At 40.6% G+C, this 12,799-nt stretch overlaps 1 protein-coding gene across 1 annotated transcript; it reads right to left on the reverse strand.

The window, feature by feature from the left end:
• Positions 1 to 101: 101 nt before the first annotated feature.
• LOC124413453 (probable ATP-dependent RNA helicase DDX46) lies at positions 102 to 4,782 on the reverse strand. The gene is made up of 9 exons (XM_046894043.1): positions 4,628 to 4,782; positions 4,344 to 4,538; positions 3,801 to 3,948; positions 3,401 to 3,715; positions 2,911 to 3,238; positions 2,163 to 2,761; positions 1,487 to 2,010; positions 835 to 1,366; positions 102 to 695 (listed from the first exon to the last, which is right to left on the reverse strand). Exons 1-9 carry the CDS (start codon positions 4,645 to 4,647, stop codon positions 273 to 275), a joined length of 3,084 nt encoding a protein of 1,027 aa, XP_046749999.1. The 5' UTR covers positions 4,648 to 4,782; the 3' UTR covers positions 102 to 272.
• Positions 4,783 to 12,799: the final 8,017 nt, after the last annotated feature.

Consider the following 12,799-nt stretch of genomic DNA (forward strand, 5'->3'; position numbering starts at 1 on the left):
TCGGATATCATGGCTGAATAGGGTGAATTGATATTTTTCAGGTTATATAAGAAATATATACTTGGATTCCATTCATGTCATTTTTTCCTCCTTTTTTATTGTTAAATACCAACTTTTTGTATCGTACGATACATGTAAATATTGAATTATTTAATTCATATCATACAGACTTGTATTGAAATCATCATTGATTCGAACTGTACTCGGCGTACAAAATTTATTTCCTTAATTAAACCAGCGCAGGTAACATTATACATAGAAAATCGTAAAAATTATAAAACTTTATATCGTCCCCGGGATCCTGTATGCGTTCCCGAGGACTGGAGTTTAATGAGTTCTTCTTTAATAAGACGGGATACCTCCGCCTTTGCTTTACTGACAGCCAATTCGCTGGTCGATTCAATTGCAAGGTATAACTTCCTTTCACCTTCCGGCGGAGCTTTTCCCGGTGTGATATATGTCCCTCGAACAGTGAGTCCAGCTTCTGAATATTCCGAAATCTGGGCGAGAGCTTCTTTGCTTGTAACGCGCCATCTCGCTTGTTGCGGAAAGTCATTGATCTCAAGCTCTTCTTCGTATTTTCGGAAAGTCTGTTCACCGGGTTCACCCTCTCCTTCGACGAGATCTTCTTCTCTCGGTTGGTAGTTCAGTTTGGTATTCAACTTTGCAGCGAGTTGTTCAGCTACTATCTTGGCCTAACGAAAACAATTTCCGATATTTAGCAACTTGCAATTAGATATGAATTGTGAAATTAATTTAATTCATAATTTATTAATATTTAAAAAATTTCAAGGTTTTTCGTATAATAAAATAATAACGGTTGGATAAACTTACGGTGATAAGGTTTGTGGGCCCTGCACCCTTGAGAATAGCTTCTGCCGCTTGTTGGGTCGCCCCCTTCGCCTCAGCGCCCAGATTTTTGGCAATGTTAATTTTAGATGCGGCTCTCCTAGCAAGTTCTAATTTGTCTGTGGCACTTGGTACAGGTTGTCCAGGAACAGAAATATTTGCTACAGATGGTCTAGCAATTTCGCGAACAGTACGCTTTGGTGCCAACATACTTTCGATCTGCTGATCAATGTCATTTTCGATGTCTTCATCATCGGAGTCTTGCAAACCTAGGGCAGCTTTTTGGAATTTCTTCTTCTCATTCGCCAGAGCTGCCTCTGATTCATCGAATTTAAAACCTTTTCCACTGAAACCTCCACCGGTGTGTACTTTCTTCCCGTCAGCCGCCTGACGAGTCTTGTAACCTTCCCAAAGTTGACGCAACGGTTCCGGAACTGGTACAGCTGCTAATTCATGGGCTCGTAGAATATCACCCGCATATCTTTCTTGTTCAGGTGTGATAAATGTGTATGCATATCTAAGGAATAAGAAAAATGTTTAAAAATTAGATAAATTGACGGCAGATTAATTTTTAAGAGTAGAAATTAGCTCCAATCAACAGTTCAGATGGAAAACCGTATATATCTGATGATCGCACCCTTTGTTTCCGGCACGCCCAGTCCTCCCACATCTATGAACGTAATCTTCATAATGATTTGGACAGTCATAGTTCAGGACGAGAACAAGTTGTTTTACGTCAAGTCCTCTGGCTGCAACTGAAGTGGCAACCAACAATTTCGTTCTACCAGCTTTAAAATCCATAATAGTAGAATCTCGATCGCACTGATCAATTCCACCATGTAGAGACATGCATGAGTACGAAGCTTTCATTAGGTCTTTCAACAGTGTATCTGCATTCTCCTGCTTGTCCACGAAAACTATTGTAGAGCCTTTATCCTGATAATGTCCAAGCACTTCGAGAAGCTTATAGAATTTCTGATCCTCCTCAAGAACTACGACATGCTGTTCAACGTCTTTACACACCACAGAACGACCACCGACTTGAACTTCTACGGGACGAGTAAGTATCCGTCTAGCTAAGGCCTCCATTTGTCGAGGGAATGTGGCACTGAAAAGGACCGTCTGGCGGTCTGGCCTGACGTTTTCCATTATTCGCATTACCTGGAAAATATCTCACATGAATAATGGTTATGAATCCTGAGAAGTTCATTTTTTCATCAATTGAATTATGATTCAACTGATATTCTGAATATGTAGGGGAGATTGAAATCAGTGGATTTTTTCTTAAACTGATTTGAACTCATTAATTGTACCTGCGGTTCGAAACCCATATCAAACATTCTATCAGCCTCGTCCAAAACGACATAAGTCACTCTTCTCAAATTGGTGACACGTCCACTGTTGGCAGCCAGCATATCAATCATTCTACCAGGTGTGCATACAATTATTTCTGCACCTCTTTTCAGTTCTGCTATTTGTTCCGAAATTCCGGTACCACCGTATACGCATACATGAGAGAGGCCCAAAGATTTTGTAAATCTTTTTGAGTCTCGGCCAATTTGCATACAAAGTTCCCTAGTTGGTGTCATGATCAACGCAATAGGTCCATCGCCGTCGACCAAAGGAGTTTGGTCAAGTATGTGCCTGAACATTGGCAACAGAAAGGCTAGTGTCTTACCACTTCCGGTTTTAGCAATACCGATTAAATCACGGCCAGACATGATCGCTGGAATGGCTTGACATTGTATGGGCGTCGGCTTTTCATAACCGAGTTTTTTTAGTACTTCCAACTCTTTTTTCGTGACCCCACATTGGGCCCAAGATTTGATAGGCTTTGGACAACCTTTTCCCTTTACACGAATTCCCTCGAGTTCTTCCTTATATACTTCTACTTCCTCAGGAGTCATTCGTGCTGTAAATATTACAATGTATAATCATTCAGTGATAAGCGAATATTAGACATGAGTTTGCATTGAATATTTTATTTTCAAGAAGAATGAGTCATGGAAATTGCTCGACAAACTACTTGTCAGAAATGTTATGCAAGGCCGTATTACTTACCAATTTCAGGGACTTCAACGTAAAATGATTTTCTGAATGGTTGATATTCCGTTGCTGCGTGATCAACTTTCGCCAGTTCACGTTTTTGTTTATTGGCTATTCCAGCGGCAGTTTCGTGAAGGTTTTCACCTTCTTCTTCACTAGAATATTCCAATCCATCTTGATTCTGTTCTATTAACTCTCCCTTCTGCTTTGCAACCTGTTTTTTAGCTACACCAGTAACTATTACCACTCCACCACTCTGCGTGTTTCCAGTACCTGTTCCATTATTGGTCGGTTTCGATCGGTTAGGGTCGAGTTTATTAACTTTTCGCACTTCTTCTTGAACCTGTAAGTATTACAAACCATTATTCTTGACTGTTAGGTAGTCAAGTTCAATAATGTTTCAAGTATCTTTAGAAGGTTCAAGCACATTATTGTAGCAAAAGAAAGGAGATGGCATAAAGTAATGCAGACTATGCGAGTTCTTGGGAATTCTAAGAGAATTTACCTCAGCCATGAAAGCATCGAGAGGATCAACTTCTTCTTCCTGTATTTTAATTTCTTCTGGTATCACCTCGAGTTCTTCTTTGATATCTCCTTCTTCCTTAATTTCTTTAGTACTGTTAAGGATGACCGGAGTCTCTTCGTCACTGTCGTCTTCTAAGGACCATTTTTTCATGGGAAGCTGAAGGTTTGCTAAGATAGACGATTTTCCATCCTTTTTGGTAGCCTCTAATTCCTTCTTCTTTCTTTCGGCACGCCATCTTTCTATTCTTTCGCGTCGTTTTTGCATTTCTAGCTCCAGCCTTTTTTGCTCCTCCTCCTAATAAGTGTGTTAAATTTAAGGTGAATGACACAACAAATTCGTTCAGTAGTTCATAGTCGATATCACAAAGTGTAAAACATACCTTATCCAATTTGGTGTGGTCAAAGGGCAAATCCTCAGTGTCACCTTTATCTTTGTCCTTACGTTCTCGTGACCGCGATCTGTTCGATCGATCTTTACCCGAGCGCGAGGATTTTGAGCCTGTAAGACGCTTTTCTTTACTGTCGCCACTAGTATACCGAAAACAATCAATTTCAATAGATTATTGAATTATTATATTATCATTTGTGAGACGAATGTCCAGCAATTTATACATCTATGCGGGAAGTGTGCGTTTTCGGCAAACTTCATTGTGCCTGTTGATATTTTCAATAGAACTCTTGATCTTGGATTAAAATAGTTTATGAGACATGATTTTTCTACATTGGTACATGAGAAAACAACTCCGTTTTACGGAAGTTCATGCACGTTGCGATGCTGAACATGTATGTTGTATCATACGGTTCAATAAACTTGCAGATCATTTCTTAATCAGAAGCATGGAACAGCTTGAATATATAACAATTGTGGAGATGTTAATACAGAAAGTCTTAACAAGGTTACGGATATTGAGACTGTATCAAACCGTTTTCTATCACGTTCCCTTTCCCTGTCTGTACGTTCCTTCCTATCACTCCTGTCGCGCTCTCTTTCCCTAGATCGGCTTCGACGTTCCTTGTGGCGTGTCTTTTCTCTTTCTCGGTCTCGGCTCCTGGATCTTCTCCGCTTCTTCTCTGGTGATGCAGACCGGGATCTGGACCTCCTCCGGTAGTGCCTCTCCCTTAAGTGATAATTATTATTGAGCAAGGCGTTGGTGACATAACCTCAAAAGTTTTTAGAATTACGTGATAAAAACAATCATCTACTTACTTTTCACCGCTTCGAACCATCTTTTAGTATTTAGATTCTATTATGAAAGCAGAAATCAATCATGCATCATTTGGCAAAACCCGTGAAATGAACGTATTTCCGATTGTTTGAATCGGAAGATCTAATCGCATACGTTGACTTTACTCCTCCACCCTGCCTGACTATGGTACAGACCAGCACAGGCAGAGAAACTTTGTATCACCACATATCACCAGCAGTGGGCGCTGATGGTTAGTAATGTTTTGAGGCCGCGGCTTAGTACTGTACACGGTACTGTACATGCTTTTTTTCTGCTGCAGGTGTTTTCTCCGTAACTCCTCCGTTTATCTGCTGTTGGTCCTACCCTAATTTTGCCGTGTTTTCTGAGTTCCTGGGGGTCCAATTACACCGGCAAGGATCATACTAATCGATTCGGAGACGAGAAATTTCCGGCTCCGAAAATGACCAAAAAAGTGAGGCTAACCCCTTTGGATTTTTGGCGAAAATTTTAAAGATTTTAAAATGTGCTGAAATCAATTCTGTGGGAAAATATTCCGACGTAATTTTGCGAGAGAAATCGATTAAGCGCAGTCCCAATACGCTGCGAGCAACGGATCAAAAGTTACAGCCCAAAAACTGCAGATTTTCATCGTCATTTCTCTGCTGTTGGTCCTACGCTTTTTTCAATGTGTTTTTTGAGTTCCTGGGGTTCCAATTAGCCAAGAAACGGTCATACAAATCAATTCGGAGTCCAGAAATTTTCGGCTCCAAAAATCGCAAAAAAGTAAGGCTAACCCCTTTGGATTTTTGGCGAAAATTTTGAGGATTTTGAAAAGTGCTGGAATCAATTCTGTGAGGCACTATTCCGACGTAATTTTGCGAGAGAAATCGATTGAGCGCAGTCACAATACGCTGCGAGCGATAGCTGAAAAGTTACAGCCGAAAAACTGCAGATTTTCATCGTCATTTCTCTGCTGTTGGTCCCACGCTTTTTTTGAAGTGTTTTTTAAGTTCCTGGGGTTCCAATTAGCCAAGAAACGGTCATACAAATCAATTCGGAGTCCAGAAATTTTCGGCTCCAAAAATCGCAAAAAAGTAAGGCTAACCCCTTTGGATTTTTGGCGAAAATTTTGAGGATTTTGAAAAGTGCTGAAATCAATTCTGTGAGGCACTATTCCGACGTAAATTTGCGAGAGAAATCGATTGAGCGCAGTCACAATACGCTGCGAGCGATAGCTGAAAAGTTACAGCCGAAAAACTGCAGATTTTCATCGTCATTTCTCTGCTGTTGGTCCCACGCTTTTTTTAAAGTGTTTTTTAAGTTCCTGGGGTTCCAATTAGCCAAGAAACGGTCATGCAAATTCATTCGGAGTACGGAAATTTTCGGCTTCAAAAATCGCAAGAAAGTAAGGCTAACCCCTTTGGATTTTTGGCGGAAATTTCGAAGAATTTAAAAAGTGCTGGAATCAATTCTGTAAGGCACTATTCCGACGTATTTTTGCGAGAGAAATCGAATGAGCGCAGTCCCACTACGCTGCGAGCGATAGCTGGAAAGTTACAGCCGAAAAACTGCAGATTTTTATCGTCATTTCTCTGCTGTTGGTCCTACGCTTTTTTCAATGTGTTTTTTGAGTTCCTGGGGTTCCAATTAGCCAAGAAACGGTCATACAAATCAATTCGGAGTCCAGAAATTTTCGACTTCAAAAATCGCAAAAAAGTAAGGCTAACCCCTTTGGATTTTTGGCGAAAATTTTGGAGAATTTAAAAAGTGCTGGAATTCATTCTGTAAGGCACTATTCCGACGTAATTTTGCGAGAGAAATCGTTTGAGCGCAGTCCCAATACGCTGCGAGCGATAGCTGAAAAGTTACAGCCGAAAAACTGCAGATTTTCATCGTCATTTCTCTGCTGTTGGTCCTACGCTTTTTTCAATGTGTTTTTTGAGTTCCTGGGGTTCCAATTAGCCAAGAAACGGTTATACAAATCGATTCGGAGTCCAGAAATTTTCGACTTCAAAAATCGCAAAAAAGTAAGGCTAACCCCTTTGTATTTTTGGCGAAAATTTTGAGGATTTTGAAAAGTGCTGGAAGCAATTCTGTGAGGCACTATTCCGACGTAATTTTGTGAGAGAAATCGATTGAGCGCAGTCACAATACGCTGCGAGCGATAGCTGAAAAGTTACAGCCGAAAAACTGCAGATTTTCATCGTCATTTCTCTGCTGTTGGTCCTACGCTTTTTTCAATGTGTTTTTTGAGTTCCTGGGGTTCCAATTAGCCAAGAAACGGTCATACAAATCAATTCGGAGTCCAGAAATTTTCGACTTCAAAAATCGCAAAAAAGTAAGGCTAACCCCTTTGTATTTATGGCGAAAATTTTGAGGATTTTGAAAAGTGCTGGAATCAATTCTGTGAGGCACTATTCCGACGTAATTTTGCGAGAAAAATCGATTGAGCGCAGTCACAATACGCTGCGAGCGATAGCTGAAAAGTTACAGCCGAAAAACTGCAGATTTTCATCGTCATTTCTCTGCTGTTGGTCCTACGCTTTTTTCAATGTGTTTTTTGAGTTCCTGGGGTTCCAATTAGCCAAGAAACGGTCATACAAATCAATTCGGAGTCCGGAAATTTTCGACTCCAAAAATCGCAAAAAAGTAAGGCTAACCCCTTTGTATTTTTGGCGAAAATTTTGAGGATTTTGAATAGTGCTGGAATCAATTCTGTAAGGCACTATTCCGACGTATTTTTGCGAGAGAAATCGAATGAGCGCAGTCCCAATACGCTGCGAGCGATAGCTGAAAAGTTACAGCCGAAAAACTGCAGATTTCCATCGTCATTTCTCTGCTGTTGGTCCTACGCTTTTTTCAATGTGTTTTTTGAGTTTCTGGGGTTCCAATTAGCCAAGAAACGGTCATACAAATCTATTCGGAGTCCAGAAATTTTCGACTCCAGAAATCGCAAAAAAGTAAGGCTAACCCCTTTGTATTTTTGGCGAAAATTTTGAGGATTTTGAATAGTGCTGAAATCAATTCTGTAAGGCACTATTCCGACGTATTTTTGCGAGAGAAATCGAATGAGCGCAGTCCCAATACGCTGCGAGCGATAGCTGAAAAGTTACAGCCGAAAAACTGCAGATTTCCATCGTCATTTCTCTGCTGTTGGTCCTACGCTTTTTTCAATGTGTTTTTTGAGTTCCTGGGGTTCCAATTAGCCAAGAAACGGTCATACAAATCAATTCGGAGTCCGGAAATTTTCGACTTCAAAAATCGCAAAAAAGTAAGGCTAACCCCTTTGGATTTTCGGCGAAAATTTCGAAGAATTTAAAAAGTGCTGGAATCAATTCTGTAAGGCACTATTTCGACGTATTTTTGCGAGAGAAATCGAATGAGCGCAGTCCCAATACGCTACGAGCGATAGCTGAAAAGTTACAGCCGAAAAACTGCAGATTTTCATCGTCATTTCTCTGCTGTTGGTCCTACGCTTTTTTCAATGTGTTTTTTGGGTTCCTGGGGTTCCAATCAGCCAAGAAACGGTCGTACAAATCAATTCGGAGTCCAGAAATTTTCGACTCGAAAAATCGCGAAAAAGTAAGGCTAACCCCTTTGGATTTTTGGCGAAAATTTCGAAGAATTAGAAAAGTGCTGGAATCAATTCTGTAAGGCACTATTCCGACGTATTTTTGCGAGAGAAATCGAATGAGCGCAGTCCCAATACGCTGCGAGCGATAGCTGAAAAGTTACAGCCGAAAAACTGCAGATTTCCATCGTCATTTCTCTGCTGTTGGTCCTACGCTTTTTTCAATGTGTTTTTTGAGTTTCTGGGGTTCCAATTAGCCAAGAAACGGTCATACAAATCTATTCGGAGTCCAGAAATTTTCGACTCCAGAAATCGCAAAAAAGTAAGGCTAACCCCTTTGTATTTTTGGCGAAAATTTTGAGGATTTTGAATAGTGCTGAAATCAATTCTGTAAGGCACTATTCCGACGTATTTTTGCGAGAGAAATCGAATGAGCGCAGTCCCAATACGCTGCGAGCGATAGCTGAAAAGTTACAGCCGAAAAACTGCAGATTTCCATCGTCATTTCTCTGCTGTTGGTCCTACGCTTTTTTCAATGTGTTTTTTGAGTTCCTGGGGTTCCAATTAGCCAAGAAACGGTCATACAAATCAATTCGGAGTCCGGAAATTTTCGACTTCAAAAATCGCAAAAAAGTAAGGCTAACCCCTTTGGATTTTCGGCGAAAATTTCGAAGAATTTAAAAAGTGCTGGAATCAATTCTGTAAGGCACTATTTCGACGTATTTTTGCGAGAGAAATCGAATGAGCGCAGTCCCAATACGCTACGAGCGATAGCTGAAAAGTTACAGCCGAAAAACTGCAGATTTTCATCGTCATTTCTCTGCTGTTGGTCCTACGCTTTTTTCAATGTGTTTTTTGGGTTCCTGGGGTTCCAATCAGCCAAGAAACGGTCGTACAAATCAATTCGGAGTCCAGAAATTTTCGACTCGAAAAATCGCGAAAAAGTAAGGCTAACCCCTTTGGATTTTTGGCGAAAATTTCGAAGAATTAGAAAAGTGCTGGAATCAATTCTGTAAGGCACTATTCCGACGTATTTTTGCGAGAGAAATCGAATGAGCGCAGTCCCAATACGCTGCGAGCGATAGCTGAAAAGTTACAGCCGAAAAACTGCAGATTTTCATCGTCATTTCTCTGCTGTTGGTCCTACGCCTCTTTCAATGTGTTTTTTGAGTTCCTGGGGTTCCAATTAGCCAAGAAACGGTCATACAAATCAATTCGGAGTCCAGAAATTTTCGACTCCAAAAATCGCAAAAAAGTAAGCCCTTTGTATTTTTGGCGAAAATTTTGAGGATTTTGAATAGTGCTGAAATCAATTCTGTAGGGCACTATTCCGACGTATTTTTGCGAGAAAAATCGAATGAGCGCAGTCCCAATACGCTGCGAGCGATAGCTGAAAAGTTACAGCCGAAAAACTGCAGATTTTCATCGTCATTTCTCTGCTGTTGGTCCTACGCTTTTTTCAATGTGTTTTTTGGGTTCCTGGGGTTCCAATCAGCCAAGAAACGGTCATACAAATCAATTCGGAGTCCGGAAATTTTCGACTTCAAAAATCGCAAAAAAGTAAGGCTAACCCCTTTAGATTTTTGGCGAAAATTTCGAAGAATTTAAAAAGTGCTGGAATCAATTCTGTAAGGCACTATTCCGACGTATTTTTGCGAGAGAAATCGAATGAGCGCAGTCCCAATACGCTGCGAGCGATAGCTGAAAAGTTACAGCCGAAAAACTGCAGATTTTCATCGTCATTTCTCTGCTGTTGGTCCTACGCTTTTTTCGATGTGTTTTTTGAGTTCCTGGGGTTCCAATTAGCCAAGAAACGGTCATACAAATCAATTCCGAGTCCGGAAATTTTCGACTCCAAAAATCGCAAAAAAGTAAGCCCTTTGTATTTTTGGCGAAAATTTTGAGGATTTTGAATAGTGCTGAAATCAATTCTGTAGGGCACTATTCCGACGTATTTTTGCGAGAAAAATCGAATGAGCGCAGTCCCAATACGCTGCGAGCGATAGCTGAAAAGTTACAGCCGAAAAACTGCAGATTTTCATCGTCATTTCTCTGCTGTTGGTCCTACGCTTTTTTCAATGTGTTTTTTGGGTTCCTGGGGTTCCAATCAGCCAAGAAACGGTCATACAAATCAATTCGGAGTCCGGAAATTTTCGACTTCAAAAATCGCAAAAAAGTAAGGCTAACCCCTTTAGATTTTTGGCGAAAATTTCGAAGAATTTAAAAAGTGCTGGAATCAATTCTGTAAGGCACTATTCCGACGTATTTTTGCGAGAGAAATCGAATGAGCGCAGTCCCAATACGCTGCGAGCGATAGCTGAAAAGTTACAGCCGAAAAACTGCAGATTTTCATCGTCATTTCTCTGCTGTTGGTCCTACGCTTTTTTCGATGTGTTTTTTGAGTTCCTGGGGTTCCAATTAGCCAAGAAACGGTCATACAAATCAATTCCGAGTCCGGAAATTTTCGACTCCAAAAATCGCAAAAAAGTAAGGCTAACCCCTTTGTATTTTTGGCGAAAATTTTGAGGATTTTAAATAGTGCTGAAATCAATTCTGTAAGGCACTATTCCGACGTATTTTTGCGAGAGAAATCGAATGAGCGCAGTCCCAATACGCTGCGAGCGATAGCTGAAAAGTTACAGCCGAAAAACTGCAGATTTCCATCGTCATTTCTCTGCTGTTGGTCCTACGCTTTTTTCAATGTGTTTTTTGAGTTCCTGGGGTTCCAATTAGCCAAGAAACGGTCATACAAATCAATTCGGAGTCCGGAAATTTTCGACTTCAAAAATCGCAAAAAAGTAAGGCTAACCCCTTTAGATTTTTGGCGAAAATTTCGAAGAATTTAAAAAGTGCTGGAATCAATTCTGTAAGGCACTATTCCGACGTATTTTTGCGAGAGAAATCGAATGAGCGCAGTCCCAATACGCTGCGAGCGATAGCTGAAAAGTTACAGCCGAAAAACTGCAGATTTTCATCGTCATTTCTCTGCTGTTGGTCCTACGCTTTTTTCAATGTGTTTTTTGAGTTCCTGGGGTTCCAATTAGCCAAGAAACGGTCATACAAATCAATTCGGAGTCCGGAAATTTTCGACTTCAAAAATCGCAAAAAAGTAAGGCTAACCCCTTTAGATTTTTGGCGAAAATTTCGAAGAATTTAAAAAGTGCTGGAATCAATTCTGTAAGGCACTATTCCGACGTATTTTTGCGAGAGAAATCGAATGAGCGCAGTCCCAATACGCTGCGAGCGATAGCTGAAAAGTTACAGCCGAAAAACTGCAGATTTCCATCGTCATTTCTCTGCTGTTGGTCCTACGCTTTTTCCAATGTGTTTTTTGAGTTCCTGGGGTTCCAATTAGCCAAGAAACGGTCATACAAATCAATTCGGAGTCCGGAAATTTTCGACTTCAAAAATCGCAAAAAAGTAAGGCTAACCCCTTTGGATTTTCGGCGAAAATTTTGAGGATTTTGAATAGTGCTGAAATCAATTCTGTAAGGCACTATTCCGACGTATTTTTGCGAGAGAAATCGAATGAGCGCAGTCCCAATACGCTGCGAGCGATAGCTGAAAAAATACAGCCGAAAAACTGCAGATTTCCATCGTCATTTCTCTGCTGTTGGTCCTACGCTTTTTTCAATGTGTTTTTTGAGTTCCTGGGGTTCCAATTAGCCAAGAAACGGTCATACAAATCAATTCGGAGTCCAGAAATTTCCGACTCCGAAAATCGCAAAAAAGTAAGGCTAACCCCTTTGGATTTTCGGCGAAAATTTCGAAGAATTTAAAAAGTGCTGAAATCAATTCTATAAGGCACTATTCCGACGTATTTTTGCGAGAGAAATCGAATGAGCGCAGTCCCAATACGCTGCGAGCGATAGCTGAAAAGTTACAGCCGTAAAACTGCAGATTTTCATCGTCATTTCTCTGCTGTTGGTCCTACGCTTTTTTCAATGTGTTTTTTGAGTTTCTGGGGTTCCAATTAGCCAAGAAACGGTCATACAAATCTATTCGGAGTCAAGAAATTTTCGACTCCAGAAATCGCAAAAAAGTAAGGCTAACCCCTTTGTATTTTTGGCGAAAATTTTGAGGATTTTGAATAGTGCTGAAATCAATTCTGTAAGGCACTATTCCGACGTATTTTTGCGAGAGAAATCGAATGAGCGCAGTCCCAATACGCTGCGAGCGATAGCTGAAAAGTTACAGCCGAAAAACTGCAGATTTCCATCGTCATTTCTCTGCTGTTGGTCCTACGCTTTTTTCAATGTGTTTTTTGAGTTCCTGGGGTTCCAATTAGCCAAGAAACGGTCATACAAATCAATTCGGAGTCCGGAAATTTTCGACTTCAAAAATCGCAAAAAAGTAAGGCTAACCCCTTTGGATTTTCGGCGAAAATTTCGAAGAATTTAAAAAGTGCTGGAATCAATTCTGTAAGGCACTATTTCGACGTATTTTTGCGAGAGAAATCGAATGAGCGCAGTCCCAATACGCTGCGAGCGATAGCTGAAAAGTTACAGCCGAAAAACTGCAGATTTTCATCGTCATTTCTCTGCTGTTGGTCCTACGCTTTTTTCAATGTGTTTTTTGGGTTCCTGGGGTTCCAATCAGCCAAGAAACGGTCATACAAATC

The sequence above is a fragment of the Diprion similis genome, chromosome 2 (genome assembly GCF_021155765.1).
Source record: "Diprion similis isolate iyDipSimi1 chromosome 2, iyDipSimi1.1, whole genome shotgun sequence".
Classification (NCBI taxonomy): domain Eukaryota; kingdom Metazoa; phylum Arthropoda; class Insecta; order Hymenoptera; family Diprionidae; genus Diprion; species Diprion similis.

Coding starts and splice junctions, on each gene's coding strand:
- LOC124413453 (XM_046894043.1), bottom strand. CDS start 4,647: ATGGTTCGAAGCGGTGAAAA. Junction 3,716..3,800: donor ACCACACCAAATTGGATAAG/GTATGTTTTACA, acceptor CACACTTATTAG/GAGGAGGAGCAAAAAAGGCT. Junction 696..834: donor GGCCCACAAACCTTATCACC/GTAAGTTTATCC, acceptor TGTTTTCGTTAG/GCCAAGATAGTAGCTGAACA.